General features: G+C 41.9%; 1 protein-coding gene across 1 annotated transcript in view; it reads left to right on the forward strand.

Annotated features, from left to right (window-relative positions):
• Nucleotides 1-23,024, forward strand: part of kdm2bb (lysine (K)-specific demethylase 2Bb) — a 27,866-nt gene extending 4,842 nt beyond the window's left edge. Inside the window, exons 7-21 of the mRNA XM_008304413.1 lie at nt 552-645; nt 853-1,006; nt 1,187-1,302; nt 2,364-2,484; nt 2,878-3,284; nt 3,402-3,488; nt 9,033-9,263; nt 12,237-12,380; nt 12,486-12,572; nt 12,708-13,034; nt 13,498-14,570; nt 14,667-14,830; nt 17,977-18,138; nt 19,957-20,175; nt 21,047-23,024. Coding sequence (XP_008302635.1) covers nt 552-645; nt 853-1,006; nt 1,187-1,302; nt 2,364-2,484; nt 2,878-3,284; nt 3,402-3,488; nt 9,033-9,263; nt 12,237-12,380; nt 12,486-12,572; nt 12,708-13,034; nt 13,498-14,570; nt 14,667-14,830; nt 17,977-18,138; nt 19,957-20,175; nt 21,047-21,228 — 3,568 coding nt within the window. The 3' untranslated portion in view covers nt 21,229-23,024. The remainder of the gene's footprint in view (nt 1-551; nt 646-852; nt 1,007-1,186; nt 1,303-2,363; nt 2,485-2,877; nt 3,285-3,401; nt 3,489-9,032; nt 9,264-12,236; nt 12,381-12,485; nt 12,573-12,707; nt 13,035-13,497; nt 14,571-14,666; nt 14,831-17,976; nt 18,139-19,956; nt 20,176-21,046) is intronic.
• Nucleotides 23,025-23,061: the final 37 nt, after the last annotated feature.

Genomic DNA, 23,061 nt, shown 5'->3' on the forward strand with positions numbered 1-23,061 from the left:
AAATTTGAAAACTCCATCCTTCATGAAACAGTCCAAAATGATGCCATAGACAAAATCCTAACATTTTGCCCATTAGACTTTGCTCCTACTGAAAGTTCAGCTGTTGTGGCGGAAAGATGCAAAGTAAACATCCTTGTTCTTATTCGTTAATATGTCACAGTGTGTCTCAGTGGGACTCGCAACACAACGCTGTGCAGAGATGCCTTTGGAAACACTTTTATTTTCTGTTTACACTTCAGTGGTGATTCTGTCAGAGCTGTTCCCATCCAGCGAAATTAGCCAATCATTTATTTCTCGGGGTGCTAATCATTCCTCTATTAATTTCCACAGGAGAGAAATCCTACTGTGAATAATTCTGAGTTACTTCTGGTGGTGTTTGCTTTTGCTAACTCTTTTATTAGTAAAAAAAGGATTACTGCTGTCTTCTAATTGATCAAGATGTGTTTTTCCTTTTTCGATATGCTTTGGGTGTGAGTCTGTTAGGTTTGTGCATCCCCATCATATGCTTATCCATGATGTGATTATGTATTATTTTCTTGTTTTGTCATCAGGTACTGTTTGATGAGTGTGAAGGGCTGCTACACGGACTTCCACATCGATTTTGGGGGAACGTCCGTTTGGTATCATGTGTTCAAGGGACAGAAAGTAAGTCATTCGTAGTGTCTTCTAACATATTTTTGAACATAAATCTTAATTATTCTTATTTATGTAACTGACCATTAGGATAGAAATTAAGAAAATATCTGGAAATGATTTTACACCCTTTAATACTGTTAACAGCTTCACAGTTAATTTCACTTTACTGTGTTCGTTGGAGTGGCAGAGGTAAAAAAAAATTCTGCTTCTCGTCAGGTGTTCTGGCTTGTGCCTCCAACCCCGCATAACCTTGCTCTGTATGAGGACTGGGTACTGTCAGGCAAGCAGAGCGATATCTTCCTGGGAGACCGAGCTGATGGATGCCAGAGAGTGGAGCTTAAACAAGGATACACCTTCTTCATCCCATCTGGTGTGTTGGCATGGATGTGTCAAAGTAGCCAGCAGGAATAGATTAGCTACCACTCGAGTGAACAGAAATGCTTTATTTGACCATTACACAATACATTTCCCTCTGTGGGTTCGCATGAATCCTCTCTTTGTTCCGCACCTCTTTATACATGTCTCGTACTTTTGCTGTTTTGTAATTAAGGGTGGATTCACGCTGTCTACACTCCCGTGGACACGCTGGTGTTCGGAGGCAATATTCTGCACAGCTTTAACATTCCTATGCAGCTTACCATCCATGAGATAGAGAACAGGACTAAGGTAGGAGTCTGCTGTCTCTGATGTGTGGCCGAACTCTGACCTGCAAGTGCAGAACAGTGCGCTCTACATGGGATAAATCATGTCTCTGAGGACTGGGGGGAAGGTGGAGAGTTCACCTGAGAATGAGAGGTGTCGTGGAGGAGGAGGAGGAATCAGTTTGGTTGAGATTGAAGGAGAATAAGAGGCAAAGGGAAGAAATATTGGGGAGTGACAAAATGGCTTTAAAGGTGTAGTAAAATATGATGGCTGGAACATCTGTGGAAGCCCATTTTTAATTCAGATTCAGATTCAGATTCGGATAGAACTTTATTGGTAGGGTACCTCAGGGAAATTGTTTTTCTAGAAACAGCACAACACCGACAAAGACAGTAGCACACATCAATTAAGGAAGCAGTAGACAAGGAAACAAAGGAAACAAACTGTTAGGAATAATGTGTAGATTATTATATATTTAAATAGGGGGAAAAGCATTTTATTAGCAACTTCATATTAAAAAAAACTAAAGAAAGCAAGTATTTTTTAAAAGATTCTGTCAGTGTTGTATAAGCTCATATCTGGAAAATTTCTTTTTTCTTGCAGGAATTTCAGAATGTATTTATGTTTTTGTCCTTATTGGCCGTGTGGCTATTTCACACTAGTATTTCAAAAAGAATAATGAACACATCTTATAAAATCTAAGCCCATCTGTTGAGATTTTAGTTGCATTCCTGAAGAGTTGTGCACATTGCTTGTGTGCATCAGAGGACAGTCTCTGCTGTGACAAAGCACAACATATTGCTACGAGTAATAATCTCTTTAAAGGCTGTTTATCCCCACACTGCTGTCAGCGATATGTTTCCTGGCTAAAGTCTCCATCGTGCACATGCTTCAGAACACACAAGAAATTGTTTTTTAATGGCTGAAAAGTCTGTTTCTGCCTGCAGAGCTCAAACCACACTTTTATTAGGAAAACGGCTTTTAAAAATGAATTACGTGTAAGAAATTGTGTTTCTACAAAAACTCTGCGAAAACTAGTTTTATCGTACTTCATGTGAATATACATTTTCTGGCCTTGTTTTCAGGTTCATTCCAAATTTCGTTTTCCCTTCTACTATGAGATGTGCTGGTATGTCCTGGAGAGATACCTGCACTGTCTGACCAAACGGTCCTACTTTTCTCAAGAAGTCCGCAAAGAGCCTTTGGGTGAGTGAACTTACGTAACGTACATCTGTTATGCTGTATCTCCCGCTGGTGTCTGTGGATGCTGATAAAATCCTGTACGTATCTGTTCCTTAGATGTTAAAAGTGAATACTACATCTGCACTCCATGTGATCGGCTCTGTTGTGAAATGCAGTGCAGCAACATTTCCAACATGCGTGTTTCTAATTCATGAAAGTGAACATTAGCTTTATTTTTGAAATCTACAGATTAAGACCGTAATCATTGAGATTAGATTTGAAGGTTTGAGGAAGATACATGAACAAATCCTGTTTTATAGTCAAGCTAAAACTTATTAAGCCATGAATACACCCACAAATGTACTATTGGATATTTGCATGAAGGGTTATTACAGGTTATCTGCTTTTGTCCTTCAGACTTTGAGACAAAGGTGAAGACAGAGAGTCCCTCCTCTGACTCCAGGAGCCAGGACACGTACGAGGACTCATGTGGGACTCAAATCAGGGACGACCAGGGTGAAAAACCAGAACGAGTCGCTCTGGATGGTCCCTGCTCGCCTGACACAGGGAAGGGTCAACACCTAAAAGCTGTTTTATGCATTGACTCTGAGGACAGCTGTAATCCCAGCTCCACCTCTCTAGATTTCCCCAAAACCCCCTCGGACTCTCCGGCCTCAGAGTGCCAGAATAAATGGACGCATTTGACTGAGTTCGAACTGAACGGACTCAGAACGCTGGTGGAGAAGCTGGAGTCACTGCCTGAAAACAAGAAATGTGTTCCAGTGGGGATCGAGAACCCGCAAGCTCTGCTGGAGGACATAAAGGTAAAAAACAAAAGACGTGAGCTTGTTACACACACACATCATATTACATAACAGGTATGACTCAATAGCCGTGACACACTTCTGATTTACCTTTTGTTCTCCTCTGTGGCTGTCAAGGCTGTCTTAAAAGAACATGCTGACGATGACCCCAAATCAGCAATCACTGGAATTCCTGTGGTTTACTGGCCTAAGAAAACTATAAAGGTAAGAACATTTCATCTGCAGTGTGACTGCTCCTCATTGCTTTTACACCAAACACAGTTTCACATTGAGCTGATGAGCACTCGATAAGAGAACAATCTATGTAATTATAGAAAGAGTTTCGCTCTGATGCACCTGTTGCTTGACTTTGTGATGCAAAAACATGAAGAAGTTTCATCTGAGAGATTTGCTTTGTGAAATTTTGCTTGGATCGTCAAAACATCAACAAGATATTTTCAGGAAGTGTACACGACAGGAGCGCTTGTGTACTTTTAAGTGTACTATACAGGCACAAGTTGGACAGTTAAAGGCAGACTATTAGTGCATTATTAGTGTATTGTCATTAGTTTTATTTTAAATCCTGCCAGTTTATTTATTTAACATCGATCCGTATTCTTAATCTTTGATCCTCACAAAGAAACAGGCAGTGTGTAACATCTGTATTCCACTGTTTCAACTTAAAACCTCTCACCTGTCATTAGCTTCCAAGTGCGAAGCTTTTCTCCCGTCTCAGAGTTTTCCTCCCCTCCCTCTCTTGTCCCTACACTCATTGCACTCCTTCCCTAAAGCACTAGATGTACTCATTTGCATAATTTTGACTTAACAGGCTGCAGTATTGCCTAATGAAGTAAATAATGAGTTTTTTTTTTTCATTATATATTTTTCCCTCCTCTCCGTACACATACTTCTACGTACTGTATTTTGTCATTAACACATTTTAATTTGCCCTCTGGATCTTAAACAAGCTTTTATCGGAATTGTTTTCCATTGACCGTCGAAGCATTGTTTACCGAGAGTGGAAATTGTTACGACACGTTTTCGGGCCAGATGCAGAAGCACGAGATTTCTCTGCCTGTATGTTTGCAGGGTTGCTTGGGGCATCGAATTGGTATCAAATTTGACAGTAACTGGGATGAATATTTTCAGAGGCCTCTAAATATTGCGATTTGCCCCTCTGCTCCGCTAAAAGAGGGGAATTTTCAGTCAGCGCGGATGTCTCATTATACGAGTGCCACTTTGACTGCTTGTGGCTTTCGGGTATCGGCATTTTGTACCAAATACCTCCTCTGATAGAGTGAAATTGTGATATTGTAAACACCGGCAGGCTTGAAGCGCCTTTGATGTCTGTGTCATTTAGCCTTTGATTTCCTCCAGCCACGAGCCGAGCAGTGGGCCGCAAGAGGGTTAGAATCCAGGCTTGTGCATTAATCTGTAAAAGGAAAAAGGAATCACTTTACCTCCTCCATTTCCTTAATACCACCTTTAGTATTCTCTTACTTGCAATGTATTGTTATGCAAACGTGTACAAATGTGAAGAAATGTCCTTGAACAGTACGTCAGACACAATGAGGGGAAATGTAGATTTTTACTTGTAAAATGAGTTTGCATGTGTCACATTGCAACTTTAGTTTGTCACTCAAAATGTTTAATATATCATCTCTATAATGGATGTTCTTTAATTGTCTATTACCAGTTAATTGCCCAAGCAAACACTTGAACTGCTTAAGAGACGGAGAAGCCTCAACAGGAGGTTAAAGAATGGGACATGAATGTATAGAGGTGAAGCTTCTGCTGGTCTCGTAAACGCTCTGGATCAACCCCATCCGTCCCTCCAAAGGCCAGCTGCTGGTCGCGGGGCCTCTTTGTGTTTGCCTTTTGTAATGAGATGCCATCTGGCTCTATTGGCTGTGCAGAGCCTCCTGTCCTCTCGCTGTGATACTCATCATGAATATGATAGCACCTCTTCTGCATGCTCCGTCCTCATTGGACAGAGGCAGACACCCCCCAGTACATATTCTGATGCTCAGCGGCCTCCCATTGGCTCCGTGCTTCCCGGCGCTCCTCCTCTTTTTCCAGGGAGTCGATCCATATTAATGAGGCAGGCTTGTATGTGTTTCCTACATCTGCTTGTGGTATTGTGGAGCTTTGGAGCAGGAGGGAGGGCTGTAGGCCTGACAGCAGTAGCAGGAGTAGAAGGAGGGAGGAGGAGACTGCAGCCATGTCAGTTTGCTGTGAGCTGGACGCTGTCTGAAAACCAGCCATGGCCATGTCGTTGAGCGCTGATGATGAGGACTACGACTCAGACTCTGAGCAGGTTAGCACACTAAAGCCCTGCAGGCAGGCACAGTGAGGCCGCCAGAGGAATGCTTGTGTCAGACAGAGCAATGTGCAGCATCACAGGGCAGCGAGGAAATGGAGCTACCTGGAGACAAAAGCATTGATTCAGTCTTACCTTCAGTGCTTGGTCTTTGATTTTTGCCTTTGTTTTTAGATAGCTTTGCTGTTTGTGTGTGTGTGCACGCTTGTGTTTTTATGAGGTGAATCGAGCAATAGGAGCAGGCTGTGTTTATGTATCCCAGACCCTCGGGGCTGCTCTTGGTTGTTTCAAGATGCAGGACATGAATCTTTCATGGTTTGATTGTAAAAGTATCGAAATGCATGTTGGAATGTGCGCGCCAGTAAAACCACAACAAGCTTTATTGTGCCAGTGTGTGTTACTAAAAAAAGCAGCAATTATTAAATGCATCTCCAGGAATGTTTGGTGTAAATGTCAGGTGCATCTAAGATAGGACTTGCCCGAACAGAAAGAAAATCTGTTTTGTGAGATATTTCTCCTACTACATGCTTGCCCCTGAACCACACCCCCTTACGTTAACACTGTGGCTGCATTTGGATTTGAAAAACACTGACTGCAGATGAATGAGAACATCTTGCTCCACTGCCAAATCTCACAAGACATTTTTTTCAGTTCATGCACTTGGTCCTGAAATCAAAGTTCAGCTATTTGAACATCACTTAAATTTGCTAATCTCAGTGTTAATATACACCTAATAACTGATAAGATGTGAGGTAGTGAGGATCCAAAGCCAAGACTGTCAGCAGCTCAGCATCAATCTGAACCACTTGTGAATGATTGTGCAGCCAGAATGCATGCTCGTGTGCAGTATAATGCATCTCTAACATCTCCAAAGCTGTGAATGTATGGAGAGTTTACAATTGATTGACACTGTTGCAGCTTGAGTAACTACCCAGCAGAGGTTTTTTTATTTTTTTTATTAGAGTTGGCGCCTAATACTTGCTCCACTTTTCATTTTTTCTTACGGAAAATCTGTGCTTCACGGTATACATTGAGAGCTGAGCACATGTTGTGTTTTTCTTTCAAACACAGCATCAGCTTTACAGCATATGTCACCTCTACAGCTTAACAGAAAAGTAATCCCTCCAGGAACCTGTGAAGCCCATTTTTTTTCCTTTTTTTTTGCCAAGTCAATTGTATGCACATAAAGAGAAATCATGAATCTGGGTCACAATGATTGGAGACTTTGTAACTATATGAAAGTGGTCTATTTATGTCAGTGTTGACTTTAGACACCACAGCGTTGTGTGCTTTGCTGCTAACAAGTATGTGGTTTTAAATTTCTTTGATAAAACAATTTGTCATTTTGTTTCTGTAGTCCGGTAGCGCGCTGTCTTCAGCGTGTGTGTTTAATGTGATGATATCCTCAGTAGCTCGGGGGGGCTGTGTCACTGAACATAAGAGTCTGCTTTGCATAATGTTTCCCAGCTGAATGAGCTTTGAAGTGCCAAAAAAAATGACTAGCTGGTCACCTGTGCGGTCCTTGTTACTGTACAAAGAGGACAGATGTACAGGAAAACATACCGCAGCTCGCGCTTCTGCAGAAACATGCTGATGACGGCTACAGTCTTTGGTCAAGATAATCTTAGGTTTCAACGCAAAAAATAAATAAAAATAAAAAAAACACGTGCAGCTGACGTACTTACATCGAAAGGCGGTCGGTTTGTTGTTGTCATTTAAATCTGCATGTCGGAGGAATATCTGCTTTGGAGATCTTCCACTTAACAGGCGCTGGGGTTGGGGTGGGGCATAGAGGGGGATTTAGGAGACAATATGTACAGCAAGCGGAAATCTTTGTAATGAAGCCTCGCCGCATGCACCTGTAGTGTAAGTTACAGGTGTAAACAAGCCGTCTGTTTACCTGTTATTTAACGGCACCTTGCAGATTAGTCATAACTTTACCCGGCAGACGCTGAATTACAGATCACGTTGTGTTAACTACAGTACTCGCTGGGTTATTTGGTCTCATTTCAGTGTTCCTCCTCATTTTAATCCCCATGAATACCCCCAGAACAGTCCAGTACAGACTGCACAAGCCCTACCCCTCCCTCCCTCCGCCTCCCCCCTCTTCCCCAATATCTCACTCTAATCCTGTCTGGTAACCACATATCTGACTGCCTATGTCAGTCTATTTCATGGCTATTGTTAGAATAAATTATTGTAATATGCCTCAGATTTAGCCTGCTTACTTTTTCTGTTAGAGGGTCTCATTACAGTTCTTATTGGTTACAAGTCTGTGTGTCATAGACTGTTCTGTTAGGGAATGGGACGTGGCTGTTGCTATGCTGACACCAGGAAAATCTGCACTGCCGATGTAACTAAAGAAATCCGATCTTCATTTTCCAAAGAGCTGCAGTGTTTTTTTTTTTTTTTTTGTTGCACTCCTCGTTCCTGTTTGTTTCATCTCACACGCTGCCACTTTATTTCCTCACGTGGCACGGTTGGCAGCGTTTTTGACATGTGGTTTTCATGTTAAAAATACATTGTTGTGGTTTGGCTGCGAGCCTGGGAAGCGCTGGAATCTATAACACAAGAACAATAATGAGGCTGATCAAAGGCGTCTCATCCCCACTGCCCACTTCTATTAAATGGAGCACATTTAATAATGCGTACTGCTCTAAATCAGTCTGTGTGCCCCGCATCGCAGAATAATGGGTCCTAGTGATCCATGTGTGAAATGTAACCATAAGTGCAGCTTCTCTTTGAAGTAGAAACATGGAAGCAAGTGAGGTGCTAAATTTGGAAGACGCCTCCAGGGACATTTTTTGACGTGTTTGTTTTCTCTCGTATTCTGCACTTTAACAGCCATGAATAATTTGTTTATACAAAGCACGTTTTGATCAGGTTTGTGGATGTGTGTTATGTGGATGCAGGTGTCGTGTCCTTTAGTCTGTGCTTGGAACTATTGACCCCGAGATAGAAAGAGCAAAGAAAGGATCAGGCAGTACCGTATACATCCACCATGACTCTCATCTCAGCTGAGTTTAATAGGATGTTTGGATTTTTTTTTTTTTCCTTTATTACATAACATGCGCTTACCAATGGGCCATAGCACCATTATTAAATGAAAGGCAGTGTAATTCAGAGCAGTAGATGGCTGAGCTTTGTGCCTTTCTTTTACTTATTATCAATATGTATTTAGTTAATAAAATGATAATATTCGTATACAGTAGTTTGCATTCATTCCTAGTGCGGATTCTAAAGCATCTACAGGCTGAGTACTTTTTTTGTGAAAGCTAATGATGCAAGCTGCATTTGAAATCTATACCTAATATGTAGAAGAATAATAGATGTTTTAAAAACCACATATTAATTCATTGCAAACAACTATTTCATCTGACCTTTAAATGTCTGTTTGTGAAATATTGTTGTTTTTGGCCCTTGACACCGTATCCTCTTTATCCTTTCAGCCCCGGCCTCCCAACCGGCCGAAACCTAAGATGGCAGCATCTCCTGCATCAGCAGTCAAGCTGTCAGCCAGTCGGGGAACATCTGGTGCCAGGAGGAGAAGGACGCGCTGTCGAAAGTGCGAGGCATGTCTGCGGACGGAGTGTGGAGAGTGCCACTTCTGTAAAGACATGAAGAAGTTTGGCGGGCCGGGGCGAATGAAACAGTCCTGCATTATGAGGCAGTGCATTGCTGTGAGTACATAATGTTCTAAGAGGGACTGTACTTGTGATATGATGTTTGACATTTTGGGAAATAGGCTTTTTTTTTTGCTGACAGATGAAAAAAGTGGTAGCAGTTTCAGAGCTGGTACATAAAAAGGTACAACCAGTGGGTGATTAGCTTAGCTTAGCATAGCATGAGGACTGGAAACAGGTAGAAAAAGCGACTTCCAGAGAAAAAACAAAAGCACAGCACCTCTAAGTTTACAAATTAACACATTATATGTTGTTATGAAATTATTTCCAATTAATTTTCTGGTGTCTTGATGTCACTATGAATTTACTGAGCAACCAGTAAATGGCCAAGACATGGTTTAAACCTGAATCCCCCGTACAACCAGAGCTTGTCCATGAGCTTTAGAGGTGTTTTATTCAACATTTATATCGAGCCAAAGTGCCTGTATCTTATATTTATTGTCAGATAAACCTACAACTTGTTGGCATTTAGCGAGTGTAGTATCAGTCATCCCAGAAACATTCCTTTAGAAGGCTAATGTGCAGGATTTAGTTGCAACCAGCTGAAACCCCGTCCCTTTCCAAGCCTGCAGGAGACCCTATGATGGCTGTCACTTTAATAGAACAAATGCAAAAGCCCTTCTCTAGAGCCAGTGTTTGGTTTATCCATTCTAGGATACTGTAGAAATATGATGAGCTCTGTTCAAGAGGACCCTCATCCTGTGCAGATATGGAGGGCTTAACCACAAATCTACAGTAATGAAAACATAATTAGTAATCCTGTATTCCATTTCTGTTAATAGACCCCTCGTAATCCCGCACACGGGTCCATTAATGATTCTTTAATAGGTGTAGCCTCCCTTTATTTTCGAATACTTGATTTTGAGTGCGCCCATGTGGTTGTGAAGTAGTTGCTAGGGTGTTCGACACGGTTGCTAGGGCAGAACAACGTGATTGCTAGGGGGTTCCAGGTGGTTGCTATGGGAACTATGAGTGGTTGCTAGTTGCAATTTGTTGTTTATCATTTGTAGTAGGGTTGACACATGTAGTACTACTAGTGCAAGTAGTAGTAGTAGTAGTAGTCGTAATACGTGCAGAAGTGTTGGCTGGTGCAGCGGTGGGGTCGTGTAGAGACGGATGTGTTTGAATGTTTCAGCACCATGGACAGAGGCATGCAGAGCGACTGATGGATTCACCGTTTCTGCAATACAGATAATTAGAAAGGCTCGGCTTGACTGTTTGACCACTGTAGAGAAGATAGTGAGAGTGTCCAGGCGTTTATCCTGATATCTTTAGCAATTGTGTCTCACTTTTAATATATATAGATGCGTCTAACCCACCCGTGATGTTCATTATCACTCACCACTTGCTCAGAGTTCGGCGTATCCTGCAGGTCATCACATCTGCTGCACCTCATTAGCCTATTTGTTGGTATTAACACATCTGTATTAGCTGCAAACTGGCAGTAAACAACAAATAGGTGTGGAAGTTGTTAAGTTTATAACACGTTAGATTCAAAGTGAATATCACTGCAACATAAATTATAGTGGGAGGCTATAAAATAAATAAGTATGCAAGGTTTTTCTACTGAAAATGATGAAAGCAACTGAAGTAAATAGAAACAACCAGAGATGGCAAAAGTACTCACATTCTTTACTTAAGTAGAAGTAGAGGTACTTGTGTAAAAATGGACTCTGGTTAAAGTAGAAGTACTGATTCAACTCCTTTACTCGAGTAAAAGTAACAAAAAGTACAGGTTCAGAAATTTACTTCAGTACAAAAGTAAAATTGAATTTTTAGCTTTGATGATACACGATGCCTCTTTTGATAACTGTAAAATGAAAAAAGTTTTAAGCACACAAGGTAGGATTGTTTTCATCCTTTAAGAAGCTGCACAGTGCTGCTGCAGAGAAACACATCACTGGACAGTTTTCCATTTTAGCAACATTATAAACATTAAACATAATCAACATGGAAACACTCATCTCTTCAAGACTACCAACATCTTTTATTGAGCCTCAGCAGAAGCTGGTTCTCAAAGTTCTCTGAATGAAGACGGGCCCTTCTGGGTCTGAAAATCAGTCCTGCGGTGCTTAAAAAGCCTCTCACAGGCAGCTGAGGCAGGCAGGGCTGTGTTGAGCTTCAGGGACAAATTGCACACATTTGTTGTGACGTCTTTTACGTCATGTCGTCATCCGCAGAGGTTGAAACAAGTAGCAAGTCAGTTTAGAGAATGTAAGGAGTAGAAAGTCCAGATATTTGTGTTCAAATGTAGGAAGCAAAAGTAAAAAGTGGTCAGAAAAATGAATCCTCCAGTAAAGTACAGATACCTGCAAAATCTACTTAAGTACAGTAACCAAGTATTTGTACTTCATTGCTTCCCACCTCTGATAACAAATGATGGCTCATTCTACTGTATAAACTGATCATTATATTAATGTTCACTGTTGGACTAGAATTATATAAATTTACTGATTCTTATGTCACTGAGAGCGCCAAAGTTACCAAAGAGCCGAGCACGGAGAGTTACATGGTCACAGAGTTGCAGCTGAAGTGTTGCTTTGGCGTTCTTGACATTGTTGACGTCGCACTAAGACAAAGGTACAGTTAAAGAGCACTCTGGCTACCAGCAAGAATAAGTTTCAGAATAGAAACAGGACTTTGATTAGTAGGGTGTCACAGAGCAGGTGTCAGTTTTTGGCTTCATATCGCCGTTGAAAATGACTCGTACGCAGTTGCTTTTTTTTACCAGTAGTCTGAACACACCATTAGGCTCAACATCACATCATTTTCTTTGTTGAGTCACACCAGTAGGCTGTTACAAGCCAGTACTGTGAAATATTCAAAATCTGTTTCTCAGCACCAGATGTTCAGTATTTTAAAATGACAGAAGTGTGGGTTAATTTTTGTTAAACATTGTCCTCAAAGAAAACAGTGATTTGATGCAGCAGTCTGAAACTCTCTGCGTTTTTTTTTTCTTTCCCTCACCAGCCTGTCCTGCCCCACACAGCAGTTTGTCTTGTGTGTGGAGAGGCAGGAAAGGAGGACACGGTGGAGGATGAGGAGGAGAAGTTTAACCTCATGCTCATGGAGTGCTCCATCTGCAATGAGATTGTTCATCCTAACTGTCTCAAGGTAAATTCCTCAATATGTATTGACTATTCCCATCATAAACTATGCTTTTAAGATTCCTAAGCTGCTGTTTGTTTCCTGTTAAAGAGTCTGTCTGCTTTTGCTCAGATTAAAGATTCCAATGGAGTCGTCAACGATGAGTTGCCGAACTGCTGGGAATGCCCAAAGTGTAACCATGCCGGGAAAACGGGGAAAGTAAGCATCAGTATGGACTTTATTCTGCATGTGTCCCAATGATGAGTTTGTTAAAGCTGCTGACTTTATCTGAGGATCTCAGAACAAGAGAAATAAAGTTGTGCTCTTTTTTCTTCTAACCTTTTGGCCTCAAAGCAAAAAAGGGGGCCAGGATTCAAGTACGCATCAAATCTTCCCGGCTCGCTGCTGAAAGAGCCGCGATTAAACCGAGATCTAAAAGAGGAGCCTGACCCGCCCATCGTGGCCGCAACAACTGTGACTGCCTTGACTACCGCATCCGCTGTGAAGAGAAAGGTCGAGCGGGAAGTAATATCCAAGAGGAACGACGAGGAGCCTCCAAAGAAACGCCCCCCCTTGCTGTCTCTGGACGGCATACCCCGACCGAGACTAGAAGACAATCCGCTGAGGAAAAAGAGGAAACTTTTTGACACCAATGATGAACCTGTTATTATGAAAAAGAAGGTGAGACAATTTAATCTTAGTTAGTATTCCGAGTGGTGTTTCCTCACAGTTTGGAACAGTTCCTGCACGGAATTAATTTAGTGTTTATTGTGAATAGAACAAAGAGGAAAGATAAAGAAGGCTGAGAACAGAAGAATTCATCTGTATGAAAATGTGCAAATTAACTGGATAAAGGTTTGTCAGACTTTGGGTTGAGGCTCAGCTTGATATGCAGACAGTCACAGTGGACTTCTCAGACTAATTAGTTGATATTTATTTGCTGTGTTTTTAATTAAAAACTAACATTTTTGAAAATATGAAATTCTTTAATAAACCAACTTTGTACCCCCTTAACTTTATTTATAACAGAATATACATTAAAAACAAATAATCCAAAAAAATTAGAACATCCTTAACTTCACTCTGGCAAACTGATGTTTTTATTACCTTTAAAATTATGGATGTTCCTTCTATTGTTTTTCAGAAGAAACTTTCAAAACTGGAAGATCCATTTACTGCAAAGCTGTTGCGACAAATCAAGATAGAGAACGATCACGGCGATGAAGACGATGACCAGGAGGACCACGAAGAAGACGGATTGTCCTTGGAAAGGATGCATATAAAGGAGAAACATGAGTATGATGACGAGGACCAAGAAGAGGATGCTGAAGAAGAAGAGGCAGCGACAAAAGAGAGAGACAGTAGTACAGACGACAAAGCTAAGATCCTATTAAATCCACTTCTGAGGACATCCACGGCCAGAGAAAGTGACCAGTCCTCCTCCAACTCTCCCAGAGCTGGACCAAGCAGTGAGCCAGGAGAAGCTCAGGAGAGGAGTTCTGCTCAGCTCAAAGCTCGCCATCAGCGCCGACGTCTTCCCAACAAAGAGCCGAGCAAAGAGTTCAACCAGGAAATTACGAAGACAGAAGACTGTCTGAGCAACCAGAAGCACGTCTCAGTGAAGACGGAGGACAGCCCAGCCAATCACAACCGCCGACCGCTGAAGAATGAAGACTGTCTGACCAATCAGAACCGCAAACCACTAAAAACAGAGGACTCAACCACTAACCAGAGCCGCAGAGTTGTTAAACTGGAGGAAGGTGTGGCCAATCAAAACAGACAACCACTAAAAACGGAGGACTGTTTGGCCAATCAGAACCACAGGCCGGTAAAATCTGAGCCTGAGAATGAAGTAGACGAACAGAAGCCTCGATGGCCTCTTAATAACGGCAGCAGCGACCTGGGCGACTGGCTGCGGCACCGGGGGCGGGAGGTGAACGGGACGGCACGTGGTTACTCGCCGCTCGGCTGGAGCAGAAGCACGCCGATCACACCGATGTGCCCCCGGCCGCTCCCCTGCCGGTCGCCCCCGAAATGCATCCAAATGGAGCGCCACGTGATCCGGCCGCCCCCCATCAGCCCCCCGCCCGACAGACTGCCGCTGAACGACGGCGAAGCGCACGTGATGCGGCGAGAGACGTGGATGACAGTGTTCAGTCACCTCACTCACAGAGATCTCTGCGTCTGCATGCGTGTCTGCAGGACCTGGAACAGATGGTGAGTTCAAGCTGCTCTGTAGAGTTGAAAACATTGTCTTCTGCACTTCGTCACACACAGCGATCCAATGCAAGCGTCCACTGTGTCTCCCATCAGGTGCTGTGACAAAAGGCTCTGGAAGCACATCAATCTGAACCGCTGTAAGTCCATCACACCGCTCATGCTGAGTGGTATCATCCGGAGACAGCCAGTAGCTCTGGACCTCAGCTGGACCAACATTTCCAAGAAACAGCTCAGCTGGCTAATCAACAGACTTCCAGGTAAATAAATCCAACCAACAAGACAGCAAGACACAACAATAGAAATAAGACAAAGTGCATTTTTAGATGAAAGAGTGGGAAAACAATGCACTTTAGAGGCGAGGGTCTGATGGCTGTTTGAGAGATCGAATTTTGACATTTAGTGAGTCTCACTACATAATTATTCTAATGATAGCTTTGCTTGAAGTAACTGTTACAAAACCAAATGAACTGTGGGTCTTAGTAAAAGAAAAATATTTCAAGAAACTGTTTTCAAAGTTTCTACCACCTTAGTGATTGTGAAAATATCTTCCTCAGAAGGTTCATTTTAGAGATGGAGTGGTGCATTGATTCTTCTCCACATGACCTGACAGCATCCTTTAGCTCATATCATAATTTAAACAAATCGCCCAAATTTACAGTAAAGCCATCCATCCATCCATTATCTACGCACCGCTTAATCCTCACTAGGGTCATGGGGGGCTGGAGTCTATCCCAGCTGACTCAGGGTGAAGGCAGGTTCACCTGGACAGGTAACCAGTCTATCACAGGGCTACACTTAGAGACAGACAACCAAGCACACTCACATTCACACCTACAGACAATTTAGAATCACCAATTGACCTCAACATGTTGTGGGAGGAAGCCGGAGAATCCGGAGAGAACCCGCGCTGCACGGGGAGAACATGCAAACTCCATGCAGAAGGATCCCGGGTGTCCTCACCGGGACGCGAACCAGCGACCTTCTAGCTGCGAGGCAATGATAGATAGCCCATAAAACCATATTATGTAAAATCAACAGAGAAATTAAGGTTTGGTGAAGTCTTTCTGCAGCTTCTTTCTGCATATTCGCCCTGTGAAGACTGATTGTACTGTTGGAAAACAGCTGAAAAAAAATTCCTGAGCTACTTTAGCGATACCTCCCACTAAGTTTAGCCTTCCCTCTGAATATCTGTGGTATCCCTCTTGATCCACGTGTGGTGCGCTGGTAAAGTACAGTTATGTTACAGTTTAGGAAAACTGCAGATGCTACAAAAAAGCAGAGACTGTCTGACACTTTTATTGCTTACTCCTTTGAAAAGGCAAAGCTGCGTCAGTGTAGAGCCACTGGCTGTGAGCAGCGCTGCGTTAAGAAGCTGTGATTATGAATACAGCTGAACTTTGTGTTTGACTCTTCTTCTATGGCAGATGTGTTACTAATACCTCACAGGAGTTAGATAACGTGAATGCAATACAATCAAAGGTGTGATCCTCAGACGCTGGAGGGGACCAGGTCGGGTCAGGTGTGTGGAAGAACACAGAACATTATTCACGGTTGGATCCTGATTGGTTCCCGTATTCATATAATTAACACTGATGGGTAACGTGGAAATGTGCTCATCTCTCTCAATTTAAAGTAGCACTCATCGTTTGTGCTGCTGTGTGATGATGCAGGTATTTATTGAAGGCAACAATTTGACTCATCCAGCTATGGGTAAGAATAAGACATCAACATTCAGACATTAATGTTCCAGTTGTGCCTGAATCACACACTGTTACCTTCAGGAAACGACATGCGTCCAGGTGCATCAAGATAATGTCTGATAGCAAAAGAGTAATAGATATAGCTGTGATGTGAGGGAGAAGTAAAAGAGGCAAAATACATGAAAGATGATTTGTGATGTTGCGGAGCTCCGTGTGTGCACCTCTGCTGACTCAAGACATGCAAACTGTGCTCTCTGCAGTTTTCCTTATGGACCAATGTCTGTGCAGAAATGTGAAGAAAAGCCCGAGACACTGAAAACTGCACTCAGTGTAAAAAGTAACTTTACTGCCTGTAATAGCCGACATCTGTGGGCTGTATGTCCATCTGAGGCTCCACTTTAGGTTCACCTCTCTTACGTTAAACTACATTAATCTTAACAACCAAAACACATGCAGTCACAATCACAGCGACATTTTGTCTCAGTCAAACGGTGCACTGGTTGTCAGTGAACTGGCTTTTCTAGTTATCTTTCTTACTGCAATGCTACAGACTTGGCCTGAGCAGCCACAGCTGAGGGTGAACTGGCTCATGTTGAGGTCACAGCCAGCAGCGGTCAGCTACATAGTCCTTGTACAGCTCAGCCTTTAAAAGACAAAAACATGCCTTTTCTTCAGGTGCTTGCATCGTCACTTTTTCAGGTAGTAATAAAAAACTGTTCCAAAGAAGTAACAGATTTTAAAAGTATTTTTAGAAGAGAATTTGACCATCGTCTTTGTTTTTTTTTTGTTTTTTTGTCAATGTATATTTACTGAACTTTTTGTTTTACAGAGAACAAGCCTTCAGAATGTGACATCATATATTTAAAAAAAAAAAGGAGAGAAAAAACACCAAACCAGACAGATAGAAAAAACAAAAAAGACACAAAGCCAAAAAGTCATTGTGGTTATGCAGAAAAACAAATGTTAAACATCTTATACAGAGTCAGAATGCATCGTTAGCTGTTCTACATGGGAGATAAAGGGACGCCATGTCAAATGACACTTGGTCACAGAACCATTCAACGTATATCTCATTTTTTCAATTTAAAAAAAACCAAAACATAACATCACAGATCCATCTGCCAAAAGACGGGGGACGGTCACTCTTCCAATTCATGAGAGTAAGCCGACGTGCCAGAAGGGAGGAGGAGGCTATACAGTTCAGTTGTGGCTTTTTCGAGGGAAATATTGTTTATTGATACACCAAAGAGTCCAATGAAGGGGCATGGATCAATGATAGCGCCACAGACTGCTGAATAAACTTCAAAAATTGAAGACCAGAGTGCCGTTTGTTTTGGGTTTTGCTGAGTGTGAGAGCGTTTCATTAACATGCTCCCATAAGGCTCCTCTGTACAGATAATTATATCCCCAGAGGCTGCTGACTTTACAAGGTTTACATGCTTTTCTTTGCTACTTGTGTGTCTCTTTCTGGATCATTCGTGTATTTAGATTACAATACTTCTTGCATCTATTATGGTTTGTTTTCATGACCTCAGATTAGCTAAAACTCTGGAGACAGAGAACTGAAAAATAGGGCACATTTCTCCCCCATAATGAACATGAGATAAATCTGCAGTATATTTAGCTTGCCACGTATCCGATCGTGTCCATGTAGAGCTGAAAACTGGGAAAGTGAAGCTGTGCATGTCCTCGTCTCCCCGCAGGTCTGAGGGTGTTGCTTCTGTCAGGATGCTCCTGGGTGGCCGTCTCAGCTCTCTGCACCTCCAGCTGTCCTCTCCTGCGAACCCTGGATGTTCAGTGGGTGGAGGGTCTGAAAGACGCCCAGATGAGAGACCTGCTGTCGCCTCCCACTGATAACAGACCAGGTACAAGCACATTCTGTCTAAACTATTAGAGAGGGGGATACGTTAGTTGGTGAATGGAATGAGTCAACATTAGGAAAAGAAGGAACTGTATGCGTTGTTGTGCACTTTGTGTCCACTCCAAAAAAATCATCTAAGGAATCTAAAATTTCACAGATACCATTCCAGATACCCTCAGCTCACTATGAAAAGGTTGCAAGCAAATCAAGGATGCTCGAGTAGAAGGTCCCTGATGATTTGATATGGAATACGGCAGCAGGAAGATCAACCTCTTGTTTAGTTGCAGCTCTTTTAATCCCGTCTGGCCTTTCTGATCACTGTCTACACATCAAATAGCAGTAAACACTGGTGTTATCTACACTGGGATCACTCATCCTTTTCTGTGAGCAAGAACTCCACAAAAAACAACAACAGTGAAGCCACTGATATTAGAGGTTTTCAACAGGGTGTTACTGTTAAAACGTGCCTTTTTCCCCCCCCGGATTTTCTTTCCAAACCAAGTGGAGTACTAAACATGTGGTGGGATCCAGATTGTGAACTCATTAGGTGATGAGCCTGAAGCACAGACATGTAAAAGCTTCTGTGCCGAACAAAACACTTTTCTCATTATCGCCAAATTCAATGAAAAGACCAAAAAAATAAATAAATAATCAGCGCATTAGTCAGTCTCCCGAGACTTTACAACTTCCCTACTCTGTCTGGTTCCTGTCTCTCTCTCTCTCGTTGGTTGTTGATTTAATCCCTAAAAATTTGTCTCAGTGTGTCAGAGTTGCACATTTAGAAGCTGTAGCTCTGCTCAATCACTGTAAAACTACTCCACGCTGCACAAGGACATGTTGTATTGTTGGAGTAATTCAGCCGCACACTCAAGCCAGAATAATGACACAGAAAACCTACCCAGCGACTTGACACGATTGGTTCCTTAGACTTGTTATTTGTGAAACCTGGTAACACTCATTGTTTAACGGCATTTTCAAGGTGCAGTGGCATCGAGTGTTTATTTCCCTCAGGACAGGTTTTCCAGCACATTTAAAAAACCATAACGACACATTAGCAAGGCAAAAAAAAGTAGGTTTTTATTGGAGGTGGTCTTTAAAATGAAGCTTACAAATATACAAAATAATTTCCTGAAAAGGTTGGCCGAGGTAATTTATAGAAAATTGTAGTAAATGGTGCATTTAGGGACTATTCTCGGCTGTGTGTTAATGCACAGTTGGTGCCCCAGTTTCAGCGCTGTGTACATCGTGGTTTCCCTCACCTCTGTCCAAGAACTTCTCCAGAGCCGCTGCAGGAGCAGGACACCGAACATTGTCAGGGACTCCTTACACCCTCTCCATAAACGATTTGAACTGCTGCCATCAGGCAAACGTTTCCAGAGCGTTAAAGGAAGAACCTCCCGACTGATCAACAGCTTCATTCCACAAGCTGTCAGAATGCTGAACTGCTGATCCAGACATGCAAACACTTGTTTATTTAAATTGCTTTAAGTTATTGGATCCTGAAGAAACGCTCTCTCATCTTGCCTGTACTGCTGTGTATGTACAGCTAGATGACGATAAAGTTGATTTGATGTTCAGTGTTATGCAGAAACATGTCAGGTAGAGCAACAGTAACACTGGAGCTTTGGATACACATGTTAGTAGGATCACTTAATCATTGAGTTCAGTCTTTACACTGGATTTGTTGAATGTAATAAATATGTGGACTATCACCAGACTCATACGGTCAAACTAACTCCACCGACTTCATACGGTGAATCCTCTGTAGTTCCTCTATCCCCCTGTTAATCTGCTTCCCTCTGTATTTTAAAACATTTTGTAGGTCAGTTAGACAACAGGAGTAAGCTGCGTAACGTGGAGGACTTGCGTCTGGCGGGGTTGGACATCACGGACACGTCTCTGCGCCTCATCATTCGTTACATGCCGCTGTTATCTAAGCTGGACCTGAGCTACTGCAACCACGTCACCGACCAGTCCGTCAACATCCTGACCGCTGCGGGGACGACCACCAGAGACTCGCTCACTGACATCAACCTGTCAGGTACGAGTCTGTCTCTGTAGGCTGCGAGTAGCTCTGTAAGCTCCCGGCTGGATATTGAATTTGTTAGACGCACATATCGAGTTATCGTCTCTCCTTCCAGTGAATATATACATCACATCATCTGCCTTCACTTGGCTTGTTTGCACCTTTTACCTTATAAAGCACAATGTAATTTACACAACTACATTGATTTCCGCACCGGTTGAGAGTCAGCGTGGGAAGACTTGAAGTTGAAGCAGCATATTGTACCTTTAGGTGCTTTTGTCGCAGTGATATCACTGTCAAATATTTCAATAACCCTTCCCGAAACCAATGTTTTTTTTCTTAAAGTTACCGCAGAAAATCGATTAAAACACTTAAATTCTGAAGTGGGATAGTGTGCTGATTTATTTGTCACGTGAATTTTATGCAATCTAATACAATAATCCTTCAATAGCTGCTGCCTTTGTGAATGTTCAGTTTCATGTTTAGGAATTGATTCAACTTTAAAGCCCTGCTGGAGGCTGTATTATTTTTTTCTACCTTTTGTTGTTCTGTTAGAGGCATGAAATGATCTTAACATGGATTTAATCATGCATATCAAAGTGCAGAAACGCTAAAAAAAATAATGAGCTGATACACTTCTCTCACTGGAATATCATTAAATGTTAAAATCAAAGGGCCATTAGAGAAACAGCTGAAAGGAAAATACATTTCCGGTTGCAAGTCGCCACATTTATCCCAAAACACTGCTCACCGTAATGAGGCTTTTGGATTTAGCGTTCCTCCACTAAAAGGCTGATTAATCCGTGCGTGTGCAGAGTTTATGTCTGTACAGGTGACCTGTTAATTTTCTTCTAACCCAATTTCTTCCCCCCGCCCCCCATCGCAGTGTGTAACAGAGTCACGGACCAGTCGCTGACCTACTTCAAGCGCTGTGGCAGCATTTGCCACATCGACCTGCGGTACTGCAAACAAGTGACCAAGGAGGGATGCGACCAGTTCATCGCCGAAATGTCCGTCAGCGTGCAGTTCGAACTGATAGAAGAGAAGCTGCTGCAGAAGATCAGTTAGGCGGAGGTGAAACTACTGTCCACATGGAGGCAGCAGACGACTGCGGAGAGAACTGATGTAAAGGGAGGCGGCGCTGCTCAGCCAGAATGTAAAAAAAAAAGAAAGTCTTGTCCAGTGAAGGCAATATTACAGAACTGTTTTTTTCTTTTCTTTGTTGTTGCACCTGTTTCTAAGTTATTTATTCTTTATATTGATCGTTTCTGTATTGTACCACAACTTCTCTTTTGGTGTTTATAGACTATTTTTTGTTCCAATGCAAAGTTTATTGCATTATAGATTAATATTTTTGTATCAGAAAGTGTTTCATACATTTATGTGCAGTATTAAATGCACCACTGTACAGTATCATGACAAATCGATAATCAGTCGGCATTACTGTTAAGCTCTTTATTATTGTGGAGAGGCACAAGGTCTGTTTGATTTGTTGCCAAACTGTAGGACGGTAGCTTGTGTTTGTGTGGGTGTTTTTTTGTTTTGTTTTTTTTATATATATTACGTTATACGTGCCAGAGCTCTGTTTCCTATTAGACAAAGGTACTGTATATTTTGTTTTCCAATACGACGATACCGTTTGGATGAGATATCTAGTAGAGAAGTTTTAACAAGTTATTTGCACTGAACACGGTCAATACGAATACACGAATGTATTCCGGCATACGCTATACAGTGTACAGTGTATAAAGCATATTTTTTCAACACTAAAAAAAAAAATTGTTGCGCTAATTTTACTAACAGCTTGTAGTTAACGGGGTTATATTAACGCACACCAACATCTCCGCCCGCCGGTCTCCTTTTTAGTATTATCGGTGCTTCGTGGAAGGAGGCGTTCAAAGCTCTGCATGCAGCGAAGAAATGTTTACACCACAGTCAGTAGATTTAGTAACTGTTAAACAATATAACCATCTGTTTACTCCTTAGCTGAACTCCATATGATTAGAAAAGAGAGACTCGGTGTTGAATCAGCAAAGCCAAGGAAAACTTGTTTTTTGCACAAATCCTCTCATGTGACCCTCAAGACGATCGGATGGAAAATGAAACAACGCTTTTCTTTTCCACCTGTGTGACCTTTTAGTTTTTGTACCACATTGTGATGTTTTCTGTTTCCAAGGGCACGGGGGTGAACTTTTTATTTGAAAAATTGCCAACCTGTCCGGTAGAAACCAATCTCAAGAAACTCGTCGTGTTGTTTTTTTTACCACGGTGAGATCCAAGAGGCTCGTAGTCCGCATATGTTATTCCCTTTTATCCGAGGAGCCAGCAGCAGAATGTGTGAGAGATTTGTGCAAAAATCTAAAGTGAAAAAGGGGGTTTTGTCTGTTCTTTATTCTTAGATTCCACTGAAAACGACATGTATGACACTGGTTCTGTTCTTTAACGTTTCTTAAAAGTTTTATTATTTATGCCTTTCTTGAGTTTTGAGGTTTGTTGTAACTCACAGCGTCGCTCTTACCGTTCATCATCCTAAAGCCATTCAGAAAATGTCTAATTTTTTTTTTGCCTAAAAACATTCTGACTCAGCAGTTTTAATGATTTTTTAAAAAAATAGGTTTTCGTTTCTCTTTGAAGCTAAAGTTTTTTCTAAAGTATTTTGTGTAACTTTTGAATAGCGGTCCATGTCCATGCAGTTCGGTGGATGGGTGTACATTAAAGTTTTATGTTTTTATTAAAAGACCATGCCTCCATTAAATATTTTAGTACATTACTTCAGATCTATCTATCTGTACAAAATGTACACGTAAAGCCTCTAGCGAAAGTTAAGTCAACCTTTGAGATATTAAATCCATTTTAAATACTGAGCCGTGTGTGAGTTTGGTCCTTTGGTATAAAGAAGAA

This window comes from Stegastes partitus, unplaced genomic scaffold (genome assembly GCF_000690725.1).
Source record: "Stegastes partitus isolate 25-593 unplaced genomic scaffold, Stegastes_partitus-1.0.2 Scaffold2213, whole genome shotgun sequence".
In the NCBI taxonomy this organism is placed as follows: Eukaryota; Metazoa; Chordata; class Actinopteri; family Pomacentridae; genus Stegastes; species Stegastes partitus.